General features: G+C 39.2%; 1 protein-coding gene across 1 annotated transcript in view; it reads left to right on the top strand.

Annotated features, from left to right (window-relative positions):
- sptlc3.L (serine palmitoyltransferase, long chain base subunit 3 L homeolog) overlaps window positions 1–24,558 on the top strand; it is a 104,013-nt gene extending 79,455 nt beyond the window's left edge. The window contains exons 10-12 of the mRNA XM_018262794.2: window positions 9,889–10,024; window positions 13,776–13,905; window positions 23,445–24,558. Of these exons, the coding sequence (XP_018118283.1) occupies window positions 9,889–10,024; window positions 13,776–13,905; window positions 23,445–23,558 (380 nt within the window). The 3' untranslated portion in view covers window positions 23,559–24,558. The remainder of the gene's footprint in view (window positions 1–9,888; window positions 10,025–13,775; window positions 13,906–23,444) is intronic.
- The last annotated feature ends 996 nt before the right edge of the window (window positions 24,559–25,554 follow it).

Below are 25,554 nucleotides of genomic sequence, written 5' to 3' on the forward strand. Positions count from 1 at the left end.
TCATCTGGAAATCAGATCAAACCCCAGAAAGCACGCAGACCAATGGCCTTTTTGTACTGCCGAGCTCAGTGAGAGTGAGTCAAATATCTGTTCTGTGAAGGGTACATTGCTTTTTTAAGAGGCACAGAGCATACATTATATTGGAATCCGTGTATTGTAGCTTCAGGCAAGCTGACAATTTTAAGGTTACTGTCACTCCAAATGGATTGTCCGTTGGCAGAGAAACACATGAAAAGCTGCCCATGCCGCCTCCCATAGGTAGTTTTTTGGCCTAACTTCTGTGACAGCCTAAAGTACAAAAATTTTTACTGTTGTTTTTGTTTTCCTTTTGACCAATGGCCTGATCATATGCCTTTTGCAGTTACATCAACCTCAGATCATATACCCCGACCCCAGCCTGATGGTTAGCCGAATGTCCCCAAAGAGATGGAAAACATATATTAATATGCAGATCATCATCTTCCTATGAGGTGTATGAGCTATTTCATATAGTGTAATGGAAAGGTGTTGGGCCTTTCATACATGGTCTGACTGGCCCGGTGGGAAAAAAACCTGGTCCTGTTGAGTCCAGCCGGCACAGGCCACTCACCTAAGATGCTGTATACTGTATTCTTCCCAGTCTGAGGGCTGCCCCCCTCTCGCCTAGGGTTGCCACCTGCCCGGTTTTGACTTTGACGGCCCGATTTTTTGAAGGGCTGCCCGGGTCAAATTTGCCTGCCAAATTATCCAAATAAGGACAACCGGGCAGAATTTCTTATAATTGACTTGTCGACCAGCCAATCGGCGATCGATACGTCATAGCCCAGCCCCTGATATCACGGTCCCCCACCGCGTCAACGACCTGCACCCTCCGCATTACCGCCAGCCTCCTGCCCAGATACCACAGGGTGAAAAGGTGGCAACCCTACTCTCCCCCGATCACAGCTGCAAGAGGAAGGTGGTACCAACACTATGTGGTGTGGGTGGGGCATGGACATCAGGAGGGTGGGCCCTTGGGGTTGTAGCCCTGGTGACCCTGAGGCATCCCAATCCAACACTGCTTTTATATCAGATAAAGAAATGGGAAAGGAGTAAGAGTTTTGTCCTTTCATTAAAGGTATAATGTTAAGACCTAGGGGCTTTTCATCATCAAACTGGGGAATCCAGAATCACTGTCCATCAGTTTGTTATATTCCAATTTATCCAGATTTCGTAAAGGGGACCTGTCACCCTAAGAAATATTTTTTGGTGTCAAGCAAAATAACTTTACTTACACTGTATAAATTATTTAAATCTTGTTTCTTTTAGTCTTGGAATTCACAATCGCAGCAAGCGGGCAGCAACCATGCAGCAACCATTTTTTGTAAAGTGTTAAGGCAAAATCTTATTTATGCCCCAGAATGGGGCATCTGATGCCATGCACTGGCAACACAATTAGATGGAGAGGAGGGAGGAGAATGTGGGGAGTGCAGTGATATCAGGCAAGTGCAGAATGGAAAGTGAAAGTAATTGCCTAAGGTATAGAGGAGGGGCTAACAATATACAATATGATTGTCAGCTGAGTCTTTTAAACGAGTTTATAACAGTTATGGGTGTGTTAATAAAAAAAGAATTTGGGTTTTATGTTTAACATGAAAATTACTTTTATTATACAGCTTTTTATGTCTGGATGACAGATAAGAGGCCCCTTTAAACGTTATACCCATTTAAAATGTCTAAAAAAGTAATTGGGCTTATAAATAGTGAACGTTTCTGTATGACTGCATTCTAGGGCTTTGGCTGAGTGCTAGCATTCCAATGAATCCAGAATTTGGTGCTAACGCTGTATATATAAATGCAGAATAAAAGAACAGCACTTTTTACTTGTTATTAAGTACTAAATGATGTGCCCAATGGCACATGCCTTTCTAGTACCTTTCTAGTATGAATATACACATGCATGCAACATGTGTGTTATATCTACACAAATGATTTAGTACAGGAGATTATCTGGCATTACTCTCCTTTTGTTTTATTCGTTAGTTAGCAATGTTCCAGCAGATGGCATTGTTTCATAAGGTGTTTTGGTTTCTCAATGCTGTGAAATTAACGGTAAACATAATCTTCAGAACTTTTTGGGGGATTTACTTGTTTAGTCTCAAGAAAAAAAACAAACCAACACTGATATACAGAAACAATTTCATTCATGAGTCTACGTGTAGTATTTTCCATTACGACACTGTTGCAGGACTGGGAGGATTTGTTTTAACAACTGCATAGATGGTCAACTATCTAACTAATTGGAAAAAAAACATTTTGGAGTTCAGAACATTGAATTATGTTCCTAAAAGAGAACAAATATCCCATAGTAAGTTAGGAATCTGTTACATGGAATAGGACATGCTGTACTGCTTTCTAGGTAATGCAGCCCTTCCCAACTATGTGAGAAAGAACAGAACCTGGCAATACCAGGGAAAATCCAGAATGAAGTGCTAATGATATTGAGCATTCTGCTGTTAATAGCACTCCCTCTACTAAATGACTATCATTTTGTATTTGTTAAGGAAATGATTTAGGGTAGAGAGCTTCTGTTGAATCTACTTTGGTGTCTCTAACCACATGCAGGTTCTAGTCATGCTTGTAAAACAGTTCTTTGGTCCCATAGTTATCATCATCTCCTCCCAGAGCCTGTGTGCAGTTTTGTAAGCCATAGCTGGAAACACATGGAGTAATCCGCCTGCTTGGCTTCAAACATTGGTCTTCAAGATCATTGGGAAACGTATCTAAGCACACTAAGGCGGTTATTTTTTAAAATCTGCAATAGGAGATGCGAAAAATGGCAGAGCTTTACCCACACACATGGCCTCTTCTCAGCGGTCGCACTTCAAATGAGAGCTCCAATACATGCACAAAATTTTTACCCGCTGTCAGCGCTGACCGATAATTCCGCGGGAGGCGGGTGTTTTTAATAACAATGTGGCTTTATTCTGGACATACATGGTGGTAAAATTATAGTAGTGGGTGTGCTACTCTGAGGAAGTGCCCGGTTGTAGAGGCACGAAACGCTTTGTTTATTTTTTAAAGTTTGACTGCCAAAAACTCGAAAAATAAGAGTTTTTTTATACTATAAAATCCAAATTTTAGTGGAATTTATTATACCCCGAGGCTGCTAAAAGTTTCAATCCGAAAATACTCCATCTCGAAGCTGTTGGGGTCCTGTAGAAGTCAATGGCAAAAGTCCCATTTAAAATATGAAAATATCTTGGTCTGCACTGAGTTTCAGCCAAAAATCTGAAAAAATGGGGGGTTTCAAGAGATTTCACCGAAAATTTGAGCGTTTCAGGCATAAAACCCAAAAATCAGGGGTTTTCACAAAAAACACAAATTTTCTCGTTTTTTTTTTCCCAAACCTATTTTATAGAGTTTTTTCAATAATAAATAAGGAAAATCATGGATTCTAGTTTGGTCTGACTTTTTTACTTAAAAAATCAGAAAAAAAGATCTGGCCTGTCTGCTAAAAAACAGGCCATATTGGATGTCTTTATGTGTATCCTATATTCTGATGTCGTTGTCAGCATATTAGATGGAGAAACCTTTAGGTCAGAGACACACGCTGCTATTTCGGGAGATTAGTCGCCCAGTGACAAATCACTTATTTTTTGGGGAGACTAATCTCCCCGAACTGCCTTCCCACTTGCTAGAATGTAAATCGCTGGCAAGATGGCACTGGGATCACTTTGGCTTTCCAAAGTCACTTGAAGTTTCCTCGTGAGGCAACTTCGGGCGACTTCGGAAAACAAATGGTTCCGAGTGCCATCCTGCCGGCGATTTACATTCTAGGCGGCGGGAAGGCAGTTTGGGGAGATTAGTCGCCCGAAGAAGGAACGATTTGTCGCTGGGTGACTAATCTCCCGAAATAGCAGCGTGTGTCTCTGGCCTTATATAGAGGACATAGCAAATAATAGCTTAGAACAGACTTTGGAAAGACAGGTCGGACCCCTATATGTTTACTCATAACATAAACATAAAGCTTTAAGCTTTAAATAGCACTTTGAACCCCCTATACTTGGCATATGTAAGCAAAAAACTGTGGACATCTTTTGCATTCACAATATAAAGACTTGGAAACATTTATAATTCTTTGTTTTTGGAATTTTTTTGTAAAGAATGATAGATCCAGCTGGCAATCTGTTACCAGTTCTAAACACACAAAAGAGAAAACGTTTCAAATAGTTTTGGCATGTTGGCATCTCAGAAATAGGTAATAGGTACCAGATGTAGTACAATATGTGCTGGCTTCAGTTCTGCTGAGGACCTGACATTATTTGTGATTAATCACCTGTTCAGAGCAATGCGCATATTGTAAGACTCTTTTACAAGAAAGATGTTTGGAAGACAGAGTCGCAGGATTCTTGCTTGAATCTTAAGCCTTCTCTCGAATGCTTCAATTGAGCGTGCTGTGTCCTACATAAACAAAATGCTTCTAGTACTTCTGTGGTTGTAGCAAGAAGCAGCAGAACAGTGTACAGTATGACTGCAGGCCTACTGGCACAGCAAAATGAATAAAGGGATTGTCTTTGACTGGAAAGCATTCCATTATCTTGAGGTAGTTTCTTCCACGAGTCTCAATAGGTCGACTGTCTACTGCCTGTCACATCAGTACGCTTGGTGCATCTTTCAAAAGCTACTTCTGAAGGTGTTGTTCAGTTTACTGTCCTCCATAACTGGGCCTTAGAATGCAAACTACACGGCCTAGTTGTTCACCACTCAGATTGATGTTGCTCACAGTCACCTTAAAGTAAATGCCCATTTTAGATTTTTTTGCCTTGAAGGCAACCCCTTTTTTACTCGTGAGCCACATTCAAATGTTAAAAGAGTTTAAAAAAGTTCCTGGGGTGCAAAATAAGGGCTCTGGTTGGATATTTGATAGCCCCTATGTGGACTGTGAGCCTACTGGAGACTCTGTTTGGCAGCACATCTGGTTTTTATGCAACCAAAACTTGCCTCCAAGCAGGAAATTAAAAATAAGAGCTTGTTTTGAGGCCACTGGGAGTAACATCCAAGGAGGGTGAGCAACATGTCCACGAGCCACTGGTTGGGGATCACTATTTTAAAGGATAAACAAACCCTTAGTTAAAAAAAAACCTACCCTCCACCCTACATAGACCCCCTCCCTCCTCCCCCCAGCCTAGCTGCCCCCTGGGCAAATGCCCCTAACTCTTTTCTTACCCCTCTGTGCAAATTCTGTCCAGTGGAGTTCACGGGTGCCATCTTCTTCTCTTCGGTAATCTTCGGAATGAGACCGGTGGAAGGGGTGCATGCACAGTTGGAGCAACTTTCTGTTTTGCAACAACTGCGCATGCTCTGAAACTCACTCACCGGTCTCATTCCGATTACTAAAGCAGCTGAAGATGGTGCCCGTGAACTCCACTGGACAGAATCTGCACTGAGGGGTAAGTAAAGCGTTAGGGGCATTTTCCCGTGGGGGCAGCATTCGTAAGACTGGGCACTAATGTTGGGAATCAGACCTGGCTCAGACCATTTGGCATTCCAATTCAACAAAAAGGTCTTCATTTGGGTTTAGGTCAGAGATCTGTGCAGGCCAGTCAAGTTCTTTCGCTTCCATCTTTGCAAACCTATTCTGTATGGACCTCTCACTGTGCACAGCATAATGCGAAACAGGAAATTGACTTTCTTTAAAGTGTTGCCACAAAGTAGGAACCACAAAATTCCATGGCTTAAATACACGCCACTAATTAGAAGGCCTGCCTGGACACTTTTGGCCATAGTATGCACTTTTTTTTTGTTTAACAGTTCTTTGGACTCAGTACTGGACCAATGTGATCTAATATAAATGAACACTAACCCAATGCCTATGTTTTTACTGTGTGTGTGTGATAAAATATGATTGAGTAGTTATTCGCCATTTGATGTGGTCATTCTTTAATCCAGCATGTTGGTGTATTTCCAGTTTTACTGAACCATTATCGGAATCTCCACTTTGCACTACATTTATAAATCTTATTCACGATACACTTCCTTTTATTTTGTCATTTTTAATGTAGCAGAACGTGTTTGGCTTCCACGTTAATGTATGCGTAATATTTTCGGAATGTTTATTGTTATCAGCAGTGAGACGTTGCCAGCACTAATTGGCTTTTAATACACTCTATTGATAACCAAATGAAATAAAAACCTGATAAAACATTTGGGGTTTTTGGAACCATTGTCCAGATGTTTTTAATTACATTCCAGTGAAAGCATGATAAAAACAATAAGTGAGTTTCAAGAAACTATATAAAAATACATATCTTGTTTTTCTTTTTTTGTGGTAGAAAACTGATTCAATGTAGCCAGCTATTTTCAAATATCCAGTCCACTCATTATTTTTCAATACTTTTAGTTATCAGTATGTGACCCATATTCTTACTGCAAAGTCATTTATACAGATATGAGACATGTTATCCAGAATGCTCAGGGGTTTTCCGAAAAACGGATATTCCTGTAATTTGGATATTCATACCTTAAGTCTACTAGAAAAGCACATAAACATGAAATAAACCCTATAGACTGTTTTTGTTTCCAATAACGATTCATTGTATTAGTGCATGCTGAACAATGCACTAAAAAATATGAAAACCTCTAAAAAAAATTGAGTTTTTCAGACAATCACTAGCAGAAAAAATCCAAAAAGTCTGAATGACTACTTTCACTTTGCGAAGCATAGTATGAGAGTTTTTTTTGTGGTTTTTAAACTTCATAAATCTTGAATTTTTAGAGTTATAGAGAAATTTTAAAAAATCACAAAAAGAAATCCAAATGTTAGTAAATGGGTCCCTAGTTGTGATCATGCGTTGGACTTAATTTATATCATTATTTTAATGTATTTACAAAGGTCAACCATTTGGAAAACCACCATGGACAACTTTATACATCTGGTTGACTTAATATGGTGGAAACCTCATGCCTGTGGAAGAGGTCCACATCCATAACTATATTTTATTAGCCATCTTGCCTTGTTAGAGAAACTGTAAGTGGAGGAGTGGATTTCTGTGGGCACACTGTATGCCAAAGGTATTCTTTTAAAAATACCACAGACCTCTGTTTGTTCTAAGGCCTGGAGAAATCTTTAGTAGAGGACTTTACTTAATTTGTTATCTTAACGATGGTGCAGATGTTTTGTTTTAGACAGGAAAAGTTACAAAGCATTTGTGGCCTCAACTCGCCCAGTATGATGAAACATGAACTAGTCGGAGCAACTTAAAACAGCAGGTTGCAGCCAACTGTTACACATTTTAATCAGTAAATCATTTCTTTAAAACATATTATACAGCAGGCAAAACCGTTTTACTTTATGATATCTAATTCCATTTTTTTTTTTTTTTGCTTTTAGTAAAACATATGTTATATTCACCAAGCCATGTATTCAATATGTGCCGGAAAGGTATTCTGCGTATTGTTTTTTTTTTTTTATGGATGTCCCAAAACTGATTGCAGTTGGATTTTTGGGGTGCGTTCTTTATAGTTTAGCTTATTCCCAAACTTTTGGAATATTTAAAAAAATGTACATTCCTAATCATGGAATGCAGGTTAGGCAACGTGAACAAAATCATGACATTTTCAATAAGGTACATTATGGTGATCTTTCCAAATTATAGTAATGTGATTTAGAAACTGTATGCCGCCAGTTCTTTAAAAGTAGGAAGCCAAGAAAATAGCTACCATGTTGAGTACACTGTATTTGTGAATGAAGACCCTCTTTCAGAAGACCCTAATTTGGCCATACACAGATCCAGCCTTTCACACTGAATATCTAGATAGGCAGACAGTTTCTCTATACATATGATAATGTCCATATCAGAGGAAGCTTGAACATGGCACATGGCAGATATATATCCAGGTGTGTTTTGGCAACCCAGATACAATGACCAATCAAAACCCAGCATTTTGCAAGCACTTTATAGAGATGGTGCTGCTGGATATAACTCACATTCTTTTTCAGCAGGATTCGGATTCGGCCGGATCCTTCTGCCTGGGCGAACCGAATCCAACCCCTAATTTGCATATGCAAATTAGGGGCAGAGCGGGAAATCACATGACTTTTTGTCACAAAACAAGGAAGTAAAAAATGTTTTTCCCTTCCTTTTGCATATGCAAATTAGGGTTAGGATTCGGCCCCCTAAAATCCTGCCACCCTAGGCCTCGGCCTAGGTGGCCTTTCCACAAATCCAGGCCTTCTCAAAGAAAAGGATACGGGGCAGTCGGATCAAGGGTCACATAAACAAAACCATGTAGTCCTTGATCAAGGGTTTTTTAAAATCAACTTTCGGCCAGATATCGATCTGGGAAGCCTTTTGGAGGGCCCCATGCACTGCCCAGTAAGCTGCCAACTCGAGGTGGCCATACACGGGCCGATAAATGCTGCAGACAGACCGAGTTGGCAGCTTATTGGCCCATGTATGGGGCCAGATGTCGATCGGACTAAAAATCCCGTTGGATCGCGGCTGCATCTGTTCGTTGATGCAGTCACACGATCCGACTGCCCATTTACCCTTCATTATGATCCAATCATTGGGCCCTAGAGCCCACGATCGGATCAGCCCAATATTGCCCAACTCAGGGTGGGCATATCGGGGAGATATCCGCTCATTTGGCGACATCACCAAACGAGCTGATCTCTCAGTGTTGTCGCCAAACGAGTGGATCTCTCTTTTTATAGCCACATTAAATCTGTTGGGAGCTTATATCTTCCCATGTATGGGGCCTTTATGATAACAAGGCAGCCTGAGGTTATTTGAGGGGTTGGCTGGTGCAAAGAATTGACTATGTTGGCCAGTTAATGAGCTGTTGAATCATGGGGTCTTGATCATTTTACCTGTGAAATTAAATTAATAAGTCATCTGCGGCCTTCATCCCCAACAACTACCTGTGTCACATTATATAATTTATTTAGTTTGGTACGGGGATGTGTCTGTATACAATTCCCATGACGTTCTGCTCTTGCGCCCATGAATATAAGCACCGTGTAAGAGAGGAAGGGAAATCTAATGACTATTCTATTCAGATGGGGATGTCTTGTTACACAATAAAAATGTGCTGGAACATCCTGCAAGAGGAACTGCCTGGGGCATCCATTTAGTGCTTTCAGTGATACAAAACAAAGCCATTGTTTACTTTCCTCATTGGGTTCTGTCATCCACGAACGACAACATACTACACACACTAATGAAAGGGTAGACATCTGTGGGCACTTTTTAATCTTGGCAGAAGTTGTGTATGATAATTTTTATTTGTTATTGCGGGTAAATTTTGGTTCTGCTGCGCTAAAGCTTGTAATTTAAAGGACAGGGAAAACCCAATTCATATATCAGGAAATCCGATTGCTAAGTTTTCACCCAGGCCAGTGCTCCTTTTTTTTTCCTCAGGAAAATAGCAGCACTATTTTTTAATTTTCCCAGGTTTCTCTAGTACAATCTTAGACTCATGTATGCACAGTAGTCTGTGTTTCAGCTTCTGGGCCCCCCAATAGTCAGACAGCATAATCAGCTGCAGGCAGTAAAGATCCAGAATAAGAAGGCTATTCATATAGAATCCATATAAAGAAAATAATGAAGACTAACTTAAAAATTACTTAGCATAAGTCCTTTTACGAGAAGCTAAATGCTATAGTATGGCTTATAGCACACTGGGCTGACTCTTTTTTTTGGAAAATCCACCTCGACCATTGATAAATCTGCCCCTTAGAGTATGAAGATTCAAATTACGGAAAGACCCATTATCCGAAAAACTCCAGGTCCCAAACATTCTGGATAAAAGGCCCCAGATGCAAGCTGTTTGTATTGGGTGCATGTATAACACAAGTGTATCTTGCCCTTTTTATATGTTGCTTTGTTTTTTTTGGCAACTTCTAAATTTTGTTTTACTTCTCAGGACTGAAGAGGGTGCAGCAGCTTGGAGCAAACACCAGATACTTTAGGCAGAGATTGCGTGACATGGGATTCATCACTTATGGGAATGAGGATTCACCTGTCATCCCAGTTTTACTGTACATGCCAGCTAAAGTAGGGTAAGTATTACTGGATAAAGGATTATATACTGTAATAAATACCTGACACAGATGTTTTCCACTGTCAGGAATACTATTCATGGCTTCCACTTTCAGATAAACTGTAACGCTGGGAGATGTAGTTTAGCAACAGGTTCAGTGTCACATTATGATTGATTTTTATGGGTGCTGAATCCCAGAATAGAAGTTTTGGTGTCGTTTTTGTTTTTTCCATATCTATTAATTCTGAAGGGCACTTGAAGGGTTAAAATACACCCCATTTTTATATGAACTTTTTACATGAAAGGTGCCTAAATACAATCTTAACTGCCAAAATATATATATATATATATATATATATATATATATATATATATATATATATATATATATATATATATATATATATATATATATATAGATATATCTAGACACAAATATACATGAAAGGAAACCAATGTAGTCTGCCTCTGCTTACAGGGGTCATCATCCCCCCTTAGGCTGCAAAGTCATGCAACTCCTCCCTCACCTTGCTCCATGTTGAAGTGGTGGATTCTGGAACTTGAAGCCATTTGCTTTTCAAGGTGGGCATTTTCCATAGACCATAATAGTGGCTGTACCATTCATTTAAGTTAATGTCAGGTCAGACTGAGGTGGCAGGACACAGGATAAAAACCTGGTAGGCCCCGCCAACCGAGACCCACAGCCTTTTGAGACCCCGAGCTGCGTCCTGATCCCGATTGCAGCCGCAACTAGAGTACAGGTATGCACTCGGGGGGTGGGGTTCGGGCTGTGGTGGGGGGTCTTGAGGGGAGTTGCAGCTGGGGCGGGGGACCCGCAGGGGGCCCCTGTGGCAGAAGCCAAGTGGGCCTTGAACCCAGGGCCGGATTTACATAGTGGGCACTGCTGACGTTCGTCACCCCCGTCCCCTCTCTTTTATTAACGCAAATTTTCATCAGAACCCGGAGCAATGGGGATTGGCTCACGGGAAATTTAAAAAACTATTTTATGTCTTGTGCATCCCCAGTGTTTCTGAACCGGTGTGGGTGGGCAGCATGCCTGCCCCTAAAATCCTCCCATCCTAGGCCCGAGCCTTGGTGGCCTTTACACAAATCTGGGACTGCTTGGCCCATTTAGTCCGACGCTGGTTAATTTTATAGTTATAGAATATAGTTTTACAATCATGACCATCCTTCCTGCTGTAGTAGATTAGAAATCCAGCCACACAGACCAATCTCTATGCAATCTGACTGCTGTCTGGTGGACATAGTCCACATGAATTGAGCTTTGCTTTGATAAGGATGCACAGGAGTTGGGATTAAAGTGCAGGCCCAAGGTCAAAATATGACTTTTCATATATACTAATGCGAAACAGCCTTTATTTCAGGCCCAACAGACTTACAGTTAACCAATAATGTGACATTATCAGTTAAAGCCCCATTCAGAGGGTCAGTTGGACAACTTGGTCTAAGAAACAACTGGATTGCACCTGGAACCATTTGAGTGCATGTCTACTCATTGTTATATATAGTACAGGTAGGAGTGTGTAGTTACATAGAATTAGTGAATGCAAGTACATGCATCGAATTATAAAAACAGATGAAGAGTTTTCCCGTATGGATCTCCTCTAATCTTTCCTTGTTGTCTGACTTAGCATGATTAAGTCTCTGGAGATTTGTTCTCATTGGCATTTGGTAAAACTAATCAAAACCATCCCAGCTATGAATGGCATTAATGATGAACCCTGTTATTAAGCAGCAGCAGGCCTCTGACATCATGTCCAGGCTTAAATCAAGTTTAATATGTGCTTAGAATCTTGTGTTTGTGCAACTGATGCATATTCATGAGTAACAGCGAGTATTAGCGGCACATTGGATTCTAAAGAAGGGGAAAATTGCCTTGAATTAATGTTAAAAACATATTTTGTTTTGTTTGCAGTACATACCAAAGATTTAATTTGTAAAATCTTTTTTTTTGGGGGGGGGAGTCAGCAATCAGCTAATAAGTATCAGCGGTTATTACCTTTCCTGTTTGTTTTCTGTTTTATTAAAAATGTACTCGCTGGAAAACTTGACAGTCAAAAACATTGGCAGTAATATCGCCTGTGTATCGACATGCTATAGAATATTGTATGGTAGTTCACTTTTATAAAGCCTTACTGTACAGGTATGGGATCTGTTATCCAGAAAGCTCCAAATTACAGAAAGGCTATCTAACCATAGACTCAATTTTATCCAAATAATCAAATTTTTATGAAGAGATTTCCTTTTTCTCTGTAATGATAAAACAGTAGCTTGAACTTGATCCAAACTAAGATATAATTAATCCTTATTCGAATCAAAACCAGCCTATTGGGTTTATTTACTGTTTACATGACCTTCTAGTAGACTTAAGGTATGAAGATCCAAATTAGGATACAGTAACACCATGTTACTACTGAGCAAATTTGTTTAGTTGTCACTGTTGCACTTGAACTTATGGAAAGCCTTAACTAGCTTTGTTTTGACTGGCCATACCACCAGTCCACAAGACCACACTTCTTGGCTACAAGGAGTTGTGGACAGACCATTTCCCAACAATGTAGGCGTAGGAGAAAATTAAACCGCAAGCTTAGTCATTTACACCTTCACAAAAGAAAGTGAAAACAAAAACAAGGGAAATAAGTATCAGTGCGGCTTAAATGCTCCAAAAAAGCACCTATATGTTTAAAGTGGACCTGTCACCCAGACATAAAAAGCTGTATAATAAAATTCCTTTTTTAAATTATTATTATTTTTTTTATTAAACCATTCATAACTGTTGTAAACTCATTTAAAGATCTCAGCTGTCAATCAAATATTGCCTGCCCCTCCTCTATGCCTTGGCATAGAGGCGGGGTAAGCAATTACTTTCACTTTCCATTCAGCACTTCTTACATGTCACTGCTCTCCCCACATTCCCTCTTCTCTTAACCATTTAATTGTGTAGCCAGTGCATGGGGATGGACATCAGGTCCCCCATTCTGGTGCACAAACAAGATTCTGAGATTCTGGATTTGAAATATTTTTTTTGGGTGACTGGTCCCCTATAAGTTGTGGTAGAAGAGGGGCAGGATGGCAGACAATAAGATATTGGATGCGGTTTGTTATTCTTGTCGTTGCCCACAACCATGCCACAACCATTTTGCTACCTAGGCAAAACAACATAGACATACACTGAGAGACTGATTTGGCTGCATCCAAATGGGGGAGTTCCTCAGAGTAGAATCCCCTTAAGGCAGCCATAGACTGATAATATCGTATGAAACGAATAATCGGTGCATATATGGTGGGAGACAAGCAACCATTATTGGCAGAAGACTTGCATATCGGTTGGCTCCTCGATCGGACATTGTTAGTGCTATATCGTCAGATATAAGTAGAATCTGATGGTTCAGATCTACACGTGTGTATTGAAACAAACGATCTTTTTTGGAAAGATTATAATTGTAACGTCTATGGCCACCTTTAGACCAAACAGTATGAAATCATTTTGGATAGCTTTTAGTATACATATTTGGAGGACAAATATTTTTGTTGTTCAGTATCAACACAAATAGTAACAGATATCTTTTATCAAGATACAGTCAAATAAAAACAAATGTGAACAACCCAGCCTATCAAGGTTCTCTGCAGTCATACTTCATTTCAATGTGTACGGTAAGAGATTACTAGACTCCGTTATCAAATTTGTATTTTTTTTTATTTAATGTGTAATTTATTTGCTCTTCAATCTGTTCTTCTTGTCCCTTTAGGGCCTTTGCAAGGCACATGCTTGAGAAGAAAATCGGTGTTGTTGTAGTTGGGTTTCCAGCAACTCCTATCACTGAAGCCAGAGCCAGATTTTGTATTTCAGCTGCACATACAAAGGAAATGTTGGACAAAGTAAGTTATTGCGCCCTGCTATTTCATCCTTTTTTTGTCAACAAAAATATTTTACATGATAATTACTCAAGTCAGAGCAGTCTTGTTCCGTTTAAATATGATGTCTTAAGGTGTTCTGTGTTCCTGGTGGTTGTTTTAGGTGATACATATTGAAATCAATTTAGGTCGCACTCACTTGTCTGCAACTTTGTTCACGGGTGCACCTTTCCCACGTGTCCTTCCACACGTATACGATATTTGTTAGGAATTCAAATGGGCAGCATGGGTGATACATATCCATATACAGTTTCAAAGTACAGGTATGGGATCCATTATCCGGAAACCCATTATCCAGAAAGATCTGAATTACAGCATGGCCGTCTCCCATAGACACCATTTTATCCAAATAATCCATATTTTTCAAAAAGATTTTCTTTTTTCTCTGTAATAATAAAACAGTAGCTTGTACTTGATCCAAACTAAGATATAATTAATCCTTATTGGAGGCAAATATCAACCCATTAGCTTTATTTAATGTTTACATGATTTTCTAGTAGACTTAAGATATGAAGATCCAAATTACGGAAAAACCCAGGTCACGAACATTCTGGATAACCGGTCCCATACCTGTATATCATTTTATCTAGGTTAGCATCATCAAAACAATTGTTAATACTGTGTCAGAGTTCCTGTATTTGAAAGTCCAGGGTTCTTTAATTACCTAGCGACATTAAAGGTTTATTGTAAAAGAATATTGGGTGCTTACATTATGGCTTTAACATGAGCCTACCTAAAGCTGGCCAAAAATGTGTGCAGTTTGGTCAGAGTCTGACCTCAGTTTATGATCCTGCGAGTGTGGACTTCCAAAATTGATTGATTTTGCAGATCAGTCTCTGGTATAAACATGCTTACGTTAACAAGCCAGATCTTAAAACAGGACCAACTAATGACTAAACCTGGCCCTTTTATTGGCTGGTGTTGCATTGCATGGGACAACATAAGGCCACTGAGCCATCAAATCATTTTTACAGTAATATCCAAGAATTCAATCCCAGGTGTGTCTGCCTGATAGATAACTCTATTTTACCAGATCCTGTAGAAATATGGAAAACATAAATCCCTTTAAACTCCTTCCTAGCCATGGTCATTTTTATCTCAGGTTACTATTTCTAAACGTATGGGGGAATATGTCTAGAATGTCCATCTAGAATGTGCATCTAAAAGAGCTACGCTGATTCAGATTCAATCAGTTTGTAATCAATGAAGCCCAACAACTTGCACTTATTACAATCAGCCCTGATTTTCCAAATAACCGAACCCAAGTATTTCCCTAGGAGGCAGCATGCTAGTTATACAGATAGTACTGGAAGTACATTTGCAGATCACAGTTAGTCAAGGAATGTACCATGCAGCCAACAAGCAATGCCCTCATATCTTCTCTCTATTAGGGATGGGGCGCACTGGGCGAGATTTAGTCGCCTGGCGAACGCGTTCTCTCTGTCTTGCGCTGGCTATAATGTAAAGTCGCCTGCGGCATGGCACATTCGGCGCTTCGTCGCCCAAAGTCTCCCGAATCACCCAGTGTGCCCCTACCCTTAAATGTAAAAATACACTAAAGATAAGCTCTAATGATAAAACTTTCCCTTAAAAGAGAAAGAAAGCTACCAAGGCAGTTTATTGCAAATAGATAAGTAACAATAATGCAAGCTAGAACACAAGTTTGATTCTTTATAATGCTTTTCCATACCTGAGTAAACAGCTCTAGACAGCTGCCATATTAGCTTGGTGTGACATCACTTCCTGCCTGAGTCACTCCCTGCTCGCTCATAGCTCTGAGCTCAGATTATAGCAGAGGAGGGACGGGAGAGGAGCAAACTGAGCATGCTCAGGCCTGTGCCCTGGAGGCTGAAAACAGGAAGTCTGATACAGAATCCACTATAAAAGACAAGAAATGCAGTGTTTCTTCTCAGCATTACTTTGAGGGTTTACTGGTGTATTTATATATACCTTTCTGATAATGCTTACTTAATTTTAACCTTTCCATCTCCTTTAAATTTGTATGTGTTTGTAGAGCATAGCACACGGATGCAAATCTATAATAGTCCACAGTCCACCGAGAAAACCCCAACTTGATAAGCATAAAAGTCTGGTGCCGAAAAGGATTCCAGCAAAGCATTTACCACAAGATTTATATTATACATTTTTTTTCCCCCCGGAACATAAAAATGGCACCTGATATATCTCTAGTATATGTTCTGTATAGCTAAGAATGGGAATGCAATAAACTTGCCATTGATTCTCACACACCTGTTTCATCCCTTCTAAAATGACCTTCGTTTAACTGTGATAAGCCACAGAAACCACAGCCATTATTCAGTGATGCTAAATATGCACCAGTGATAATCCACAAGCTTTGCTGTGACATTATTTGGAATAATGTTTCTTAAAAGGAAAAAGAAAATCTTTTCTAACTTGATGTCAGGGTATCGATATGCACTAAATACCACGAATGCCATGAGCCTCCCTCAAAATGTTCTTATGTTTCAGCAAAAGTAATATGACCCCAATATGGCTTCTTTCCTGGCATAACACATACAATTTGCTGATATGTTTGTATAGTAGGACATTGGTGGTGGAGGCAGGAGAACCTGAAGGACTGCCCTAGTTATATGTCTTAAAAGTGTACCATACTAACTTCCATATAAGGGATAAGTTGCTCCCGAAACGCGTCAGGTGATGTTGGTTGGTGACCCGTTGCAATAAACCACCTTCTTCTTTTTACCGCCTTTCCATCCTTTTGCACATACCAGGGATAAGACTGACCCCACAGAAGCATTGCAAGAACTAGGGGTAGGCAATATAGGTGGGTGCCTAGAACTCAACAGAGGGTGGGTGGGTGCATTTTCCCTCCCCACCACCAATGTATTTTCACATGCTTCCCAAATGCTGTTGGACAGTGATTGTGGGCATGGTGATGGCAAACTGGAGAAGGGTGGGTTGAAGTTGCTGCTGCTGTTGAGTGACAATATAATATAACATAATAATACACAAAAGCCATGAATATCTTGTAAATTATATCCTTATAAACGGTGAGTTTTGATGTCATCAGTTATAAACGTGAGTTCTGATGTCATTTCTGTCACATGACTCACTGAAACTTGTGTATTATAATAAATAAAGTACCCCCAGTTGCAAAATATGAGGATATTAGAAGTTACCTCGGAGTTCCATGACCTGTATAAAAACATGGTCATGAAACTCCTCGGTGACTTATAATATCCTTATATTTTACAAAAGGGGGTACTTTATTCACTATATAATATATAATATAATACATAAGAGCCATGAATAACGTAAAAATAAACTTATAATACACAAAAGCCATGAATATCTTGTAAATTATATCCTAATAAATGGAGAGTTCTGATGTCATCAGTTATAAACGGTGAGTTCTGATGTCATTTCTGTCACATGACTCACTGAAACTTGTGTATTATAGTAAATAAAGTTCCCCCAGTTGTAAAATATGAGGCTATTAGAAATGAAAACAATTACTGCAGCAGCACTCCGATTGTTGGTTTCAACTTTTTATTTGTGCAGATAACACGGCAACATTTCGGGCTATACCAGCCCTTTATCAAGGGCTTGTTGTCGGAGTTCCATGCATTTTTTATACTAGGGATGCACCGAATCCACTATTTTGGATTCGGCCGAACCCCCGAATACTTTGTGAAAGATTCGGCCTAATACCGAATCCTAATTTGCATTTGCAAATTAGGGGTGGGAAGGGGAAAACATCTCTTACTTCCTTGTTATGTGACAAAAAGTCACTCAATTTCCCTCCCTGCCCCTAATTTGCATATGCAAATTAGGATTTTGTTTGGCCAGGCAGAAGGATTCGGCCGAATCCTGGGGAAAAGGGTAGAATCCCGAACCGAATCCTGGATTCAGTGCATCCCTATTTTATATGTTCATAAAACTCCTCGATAACTTATAATATCCTTATAATTTATAAGAGGGGGTACTTTATTCACTATATCAACAGTGATTAGTGATGTCATGAGTTATTATTGGTGCTTAGTGATTGTGTAAATTACTTATTAAAACTTATGTTTAATACAGGTCCCTGAATGCTCGGAACCTGGGGTTTTCCAGATAAGGGGTCTTTCTAAAATTTGGATCAACACACTTAGTCTACTTAAAAAAATCATTTAATAATGAATTAAACCCAATAGGATTGTTTTGCCTCCAATAGGGATTAATTATACAAGGCACTGTTTTATTATTACAGAGAAAAGGGAATAATTTTTAAAAATGTGAATTATTTAATTGTAATGGAGTCTATGGGGGATGGCTTCCCGTAATACAGAGCTTTCTAGATAACGGGTTTCTGGATATTGTATCCCATAACTATGCCACCAATTTTATAGTACAGGTATGGGACCTGTTATCCAGAATGCTTGGGACCTGAGACTTTGTGATTTGTAATATATTTATATTTTACATTGGAGGGTTTCCATCATTCGTTACATATTTCACTGTACAGTTAAAGCTCTTGTGTATTAAATGTTAAAATTGTATTCAGTAGCGTTTGGCGTTCTCTCTAGACAGGGGCAGATTTATCAAAGGTCGAAGTGAATTTTTGAATGAAAGAAATTTGAATTTCAAGCTATTTTTTGTGTACTTCGACTAGAGAATAGTCCAAATTCGATTTGAATTTGAAAAAAATTTGAATATTGAAAAAATTCGACTTCAACCATTTGCCATCTAAAACCTGCCGAACTGCTGTTTTAGCCTATGGGGGACCTCCTAGAACCTATTTGGAGTCAATTGGTGGACTTTGAAAAATCGAACCAAAAAAAAAACTTTGACTTAATTTTGGTTGGTCTTTTTGAATCCGAATATCAAAGTTTTTTTCAATTCGAAATTCGATCCTTGATAGATTTATCAACGGTCGAAGTGAAAATTCTAATTTCGATCTAATTTTTGTGTGCTTCGACTAGGGAATAGTCTAAATTCAATTTGAATTTGAAAACATTCAACGTCGACCATTCGCCATCTAAAACCTGCCGAATTGCTGTTTTAGCCTATGGGGGACCTCCTAGAAACCTGTCAATTGGTGGACTTTGAAAAATAGAAGTTGTTTTTTTTTTTTTGTAAAAACTTCGAATCTAATTCAATCGATTATGATGTTACTTCGATTCATAAGATTCGAATTCGAACGAAAACGGCCTATTCAGCCGGGAAAAAAACGTTGACTTTATTAATAAATATCTGTTTTTTGTTTTTTTTTTATTCGAATTTCGATGTTTTTTTAATTCGAAATTCGTCCCTTGATAAATCTGCCCCTTAGAAATAATGACTTTATGAAAGAAGCCTATTTTGCATTATGATAACAGTGACCAGAGATGATTCTATGTTTGGCATCTCAGTCTGTGAGAGACATTGTGCAAGGCTTGCTGGGTAAAACAAGGCTGCTACTATGTCTTTCACTTTTATTTTCCTGAAGCTTTACAGAAAAATAACGTGAAGGCAAATTCTCCTTATAAATGTGGATTTTTTTTACCTTTCTAAGAGGGGGGATAAAATACCGATTAATTCCTCTCATGGGCTTGATGTCAGAGTTGCTCCACGGCAAATAACATCTCTTTACTGAAGTGCTTCCATGTTCTGTATTTTTAGCATTTGTTTTGCTGAGTTTAAAGTTAATAGATCGCATAGCATTCCTCTGGGCCCGTGTCAGGTCTTTATGTCCTCCAGTGTTGTACTTTCCTAGGTTTAAAATGGGGAGATGAAAAGGAGTCCGCGTTCAGTGAAACGAGAGAGCCCTTGGTAAATATGTCAGCAACTGTGGTGCATAATAGGCTTTTAATGAGCTGTAAGTGTTTAGAATATGATGAAAGCTCCGTGAGTGGTTTGATTTAGCCGAGATATATTTTCATCTCACTTCACGGGACTTATATGTTCTCTTATACTTCTTTTCTTATAAAATCAAAACATTCAGAAATATAATACGAGCCTCATTAGCACTTCTGCATAAGTCAGTGTTCTAGATGGCGCTGTCGATATTGTAAATAAATATTCCCGGAGGTTTCCCTCCATCACAATCATCAGTAGGATTTACAGGATGAAAAAGAAGGAACGACATACTGTATAGGACAAGTCATTAATCCCATGGAAATTGGCAAAAGCCTGCGTCCTATTAAAAGGGAGGGAAGAAAATTCAAATACACAAGATGAGTAATATGAGGGGTTGAATTCGTTTTGCCACTTTTCTATGCAAATGTATGGTTGCCACCCAGCCGGTATTTTACCGTCCTAGCCGGTAAAACACCTGCCGGGGCCGGTATTACAAATTTACTTTAATTTTAAAAAAGCCCTTGGCCCGGCCCCAAATTTGCTCAGTATTTACCTTTTTTCCCAGGTTTCTGTCCATCGCGTGTGTTGCTCCGCCCCTTTTGAGTCACTGTGCGTGACTCCATCCCCTTTTACGTCAAGGCCCGTCCCCTTTTGTTCCCGCCGGTAAATTATTTTAGAAAAGGTGGCAGCCCTATGCACCAATGCTGCTAAAACTGTAATTAAATTCACAGAAAAATGAATGTTTTTAGTTTTCATCTAAAATCCCGGTGTTTACTTTCCAGTCTGATACCCCTATAGGGATTATCCTAAATCAGTGATCGCCAAACAGTGGCTCATACTTACAGGTATAGGACCTGTTAAACAGAATGCTCAGGACCTGGGGTTTTCTGGATAATGAATCTTTCTGTAATTTAGATCTTCATGCCTTAAGTCTGCTAGAAAATCATGTGAACATTAAATAAACCCAATAGGTTTATAAGGATTAATTGTATCTTAGTTGGGATCAAGTACAAGGTAATGTTTTATTATTACAGAGAAAAAGGAAATCACTTTGAAAAATGTGGTTTATTTGGATAAAATGGAGTCTTTGGGAGACAACCTTTCTGTAATTCAGAGCTTTCTGGATAACAGGTTTCTGGATCCCAAACATGTTGCTCACCAACCCCTTGGATGTTGACCCATCCTAAATCATACATGCACACCCGCTTATATGCTTGACATCATGTTCCCTAGAGTTTATAAAGGTTTTAAGGAATGCTATATGAACATATTGAACATTTAGTTTTTTTTTAATGTTCTTACACTTTAAACACCTTATAGGAGAATAAACTGTAATTAAACCCACTTAAAGGAGAACTAAAGCCTAAGTAAAGAAGTAGTTAGAAATGTTGTACATTATGTTTTGTGCTTCTGTACCAGCCCAAGGCAACCACAGCCCTTTAGCAGTAAAGATCTGTGTCTCCAAAGATGCCCCAGTAGCTCCCCATCTTCTTTTCTGCTGATTCACTGCACATGCTCTGTGCTGCTGTCACTTACTGAGCTTAGGGACCCACTCACAATATACAGTACACATAGAATAGAAATGTCACAATATAAGGCTGATTAATAATTAATACAGATACTGTAATTACTTCATGGCAGCACATAAACCAGTGCAATTAGCATCAGAATTTAATAATCAGCCTTGTAGCATCAGCTTATATTACAGACAAACCTCATTTTCTGCTTGATAATTTGCAACGACCCTTAAGCTTAGCTTCTCAACAGCTGCTCAGAGCCCACTGAGCATGTGAGTGTCACAGACACTTTCCAAGATGGTGACCCCCTGTGACAAGTTTGAAGTCCTTGATCATTGCTGCTATTGACAAGCTGAAACTTTTGGCTGGTGCAATAAGTTCAGTATATAAAATATGGCATTTTTCTTTCAATAGTTTTTTATTGATTTTCCAAGAAAAGAAAATGGTTTTACAAGCAAGCAGTGTCGTCAGGTATTTCCAAACAGAGGAAAACAGAGAAGAGAGAAAGATAATGAAATGAACTCATCCTCCCCCCTCCAGACATTCTGTCAGAAGTGGGAGAGAGACGAGCTACAACAATGATAGTAATAACTTGTGATGACATGTTACAGTTGACATAGGTGTAACTTTATATATAAAGCATAGATGCTGGCGACTTCAGCGGGGTCCCTTGACTATTTAGAATATCTCGACGAGATGGATTAATTTGCATTTTTAACCATATTCATTTTTAGGCTTTAGTTCTCCTTTAAGAGGATGTGGCGATAGAGTGGGAAAAGTTTTCATGTTCAGTAAGAAGCACATTTTTATGTCCAGGAGACAACTGCAACTGAAGTAGCTTCTCTCCTGCTGCTTTCCACCTGGGTTTTAAAGTTGTTTGGGAAGGCATGAAGAGAATGGCAGTATGTGGTGAAGAACAAAGGAGGGAGTCATTTAGAAAATACGTATTCAACTAAAAATGTTTGTGGTGGTCCTGTCTGGCATTAGAATGAGTCACATTTAAAAGAAAACTATTTTGAGAACGCCATTAGCACGCAAAGTTGACTAGAGCAACGGCTTGTCCAGTGTTTGCTTTGGCATTTTTGTCAGTGAATCGGGATGGTGAAAGTTGATCCAGAGATAAGATTCCCAAACACCTGTCCATGGACTGTTGGGAGTGATGCTTTGGCCCCATTAAACTCAAACGAAAAGTTGGCCATAGACGTAACAATTACGATCTTTCCTGGAAAAGATAGTTCGTTTCACAACACACGTGTAGAGCTGAATTGTCAGATATACAGATAGAAACAATAGAATTCTACCTGTATCTGACAATTCAGCACTAACAATGGCTGATGTTCAGGTGCCTTCAAAGATCAACAATCCGATATCCAAGTCTTCTGCCGATATTAGTTGGCTCGTATCCCACCATACAGGCACCGAATATCGTGCAAAAATTAGTTTTGTACGGATTATCGGTCTATGACCACCTTTAGGTGAAAAGTCAATAGTTATTCCAGTTAGAAAAGCTGCTTAATCCTAGATAAAACCATAGTGAAATTCCAATCTATAGAAAGAGTCTCCAACCTACAGGAACCTGTAACCAAGACCTTTATAACATACTATAATGATGACTGCCTTCTCTGGTTCCTGGGAGGATGGTGGGTCTCCAGGTTCTAGAACCTCAGTGAGTAAGGGCTTTGAGATTGGGCAAGAACATAATCAAAATGATTTCTATGGTTTAGCTGCCTGTCCATATGAGTTGGAATGAGTGTGCTGAATTGATTTAATACAGCCTATGTCAATGATTTCTCATCAACACCTTGGATGTTGCTTCCAGTAGCCTAAAAGCAGATGCTTATTTTGGAATTGCTGGCTTAGGGGCAGGTTTTGGTTGTATAAAAACCAGGTGTACTGCCAAACAGAGCCTCCTGGAGGCTTCCAGTCCACATAGGGACTACCATATAGCCAATGACAGACCTAATATGGTACCCTACAGGAACTGTTGTGTTGCTCCCCAACTCTTGTGAGTCATAAAATGTGGCTCACTAGTAAAAAAGGTTGGGGACCCCTGGCCTATGATATACCTATTGATTAACTGATTTGATAGATTAAACAAATGGAGGGTCTGGATCTGACAGGTTTCTTCCTTTATGTTATGTTTGATATATTTGCTCCAGCTAATTGTATCTATTTCTCCCTCAGGTTCTTGATGCCCTTGATGAAATGGGTGACTTCCTGCAGTTAAAGTATTCCCGGCATTCCCAATCAGTCCGCTCTTCTGCAGATGAAGAGACGAACCTGGATCTTGATGCCTGAGTCATGGCCGCTGCATTTCTTCCAATGTTTGTGCACAAAACCACTGTTGCAACTCTTATATCACTATCCTTCGACTATAGCCGTGACTTTTCAGCTTCCAGGTTTTTTTGTTAATTCTAATTTGTTTTTTGTGTTTTTTTTTTTTTTATTTATCCAAGTGTTAATTTGTTTGTGTGAATGCCATGCACTGAAAACTGGATGTATAACTGTCCTTCCTTTATAAGGAAACAAATTCCATATGAACTCATCTGTCAAACGTATAGGCTGTCGTACCTCAAAAGTATTAATGCAGCCTCCTTAACTTAAGAAAATATTTTTTTAAGAAATTACATACTGACAAAATAAACTGTGATTTTTTTTTTTCTTTATTAAAAAATGCTGAAGTGCATTTTGGGCATGTTCCATTTTGCATGTGGGAATTCAATATGTTGAGGAGCCAGTAAGTACTATGCCATATGGGTGTTCTTTGCAGCGTTCCTCAACCATTTGAAAGACCTAGAAAGCCGGCTAGAGAAAACTATTGTCTTTGTTTGATGCGGGCCTAGAAGGGTTCGTCCAGTTTATTTATGGCCAGATAGTCTGGATTTTATTTGTTTTTAAAGAAAAACAATTATACAGTTCTGAAATTCATAAGCAAAAACATCCTTTTGCTAAGCTAATGTACATACATCAGAACAATGATACGGCTGGGGTTATAAAGGGTCCCTGACCCCCATAAAAGGATGGAAAAATATGACACAAATCGGAGATATACTACCTGAGGGCCTACAGATATATTGGAGGCTGCTGGGAGTTTATTAAATTTTACACAGTCTGTTCTTTATACTTTTATTTAGATTCATATATCTAAGGAGCCTCTCTGGGAAGCCCTCTCCATCCTACTAATGAACCCCACATTGATTCCCATTTATTGCTGATCTGCTGGCCTATATCCCTGACTTGGAACAGTTTAAAGTGGACCTGTCACCCAGACATAAAAAGCTGTATAATAAAAGTCCTTTTCAAATTAAACATGAAATCCAAATTCTTTTTTTTATTAAAGCATTCATAGCTTTTGTAAACTCATTTAAAAATCTCAGCTGTCAATCAAATATTGCCTGCCTCTCCTCTATTCCTAGGCATAGAGGCGGGGCAAGCAATTACTTTCACTTCCCATTCAGCACTTCCTACATGTCACTGCTCTCCCCACATTCCCGCAGTTCTCTTCACCATTTGATTGTGTAGCCAGGACATGGGGATGGACATCAGGTCCCCCATTCTGGTGCACAAACAAGATTTTGAGATGATGCAAGACTTGTCTTAATAACAGCGTCCACAAAATGGCTCCTGCCTGCTTGCTGTAATTATGAGTTCCCACACTGATGGAAACAAGTTTTAAATAATTTATACAGTGTAATTAAAGTTTTGCTTGACTGACATGATAAAATAGGATTTGGAATAATTTTTTTTGGTGACAGGTCCCCTTTAAGAATTCTAACAGCAGAATAACCCTACGTAAAACCATCCTGGGGACGGGGATACATCACCCTCCTCTGTCCAACTACGTTCTACTTTTAAATAATTTTGTGAATTTACAAGTACAGGTATGGGATCCGTTATCCAGAAACCCGATCCAGAAAGCTACGAATTACAGGAAGCCCATCTTCCATAGACTCCATTATAAGCAATTTTTTTTTTTTTTAAATGATTTCCTTGTTCCCTGTAATAATAAAACAGTACATTGTACTTGATCCCAACTAAGATATAATTAATCCTTATTGGAGGCAAAACCAGCCTATAGGCTTTATTTTATATTTACATGATTTCCTACTTTGGGTATGAAGGTTCAAACTATGGAAAGATCCGTTATCCAGAAAACCCCAAGTTCGGAGCATTCTGGATAACAGGTCCCATACCTGTGTATAAGAAGTCAGATATATTTAATTGACAAACTGGCTTTGTATTGATAGTGGTATTGAGCTGGTATAATTGAATGCATTTACCTGGCAGTAAGAGA

The sequence above is a fragment of the Xenopus laevis genome, chromosome 5L (genome assembly GCF_017654675.1).
Source record: "Xenopus laevis strain J_2021 chromosome 5L, Xenopus_laevis_v10.1, whole genome shotgun sequence".
In the NCBI taxonomy this organism is placed as follows: domain Eukaryota; kingdom Metazoa; phylum Chordata; class Amphibia; order Anura; family Pipidae; genus Xenopus; species Xenopus laevis.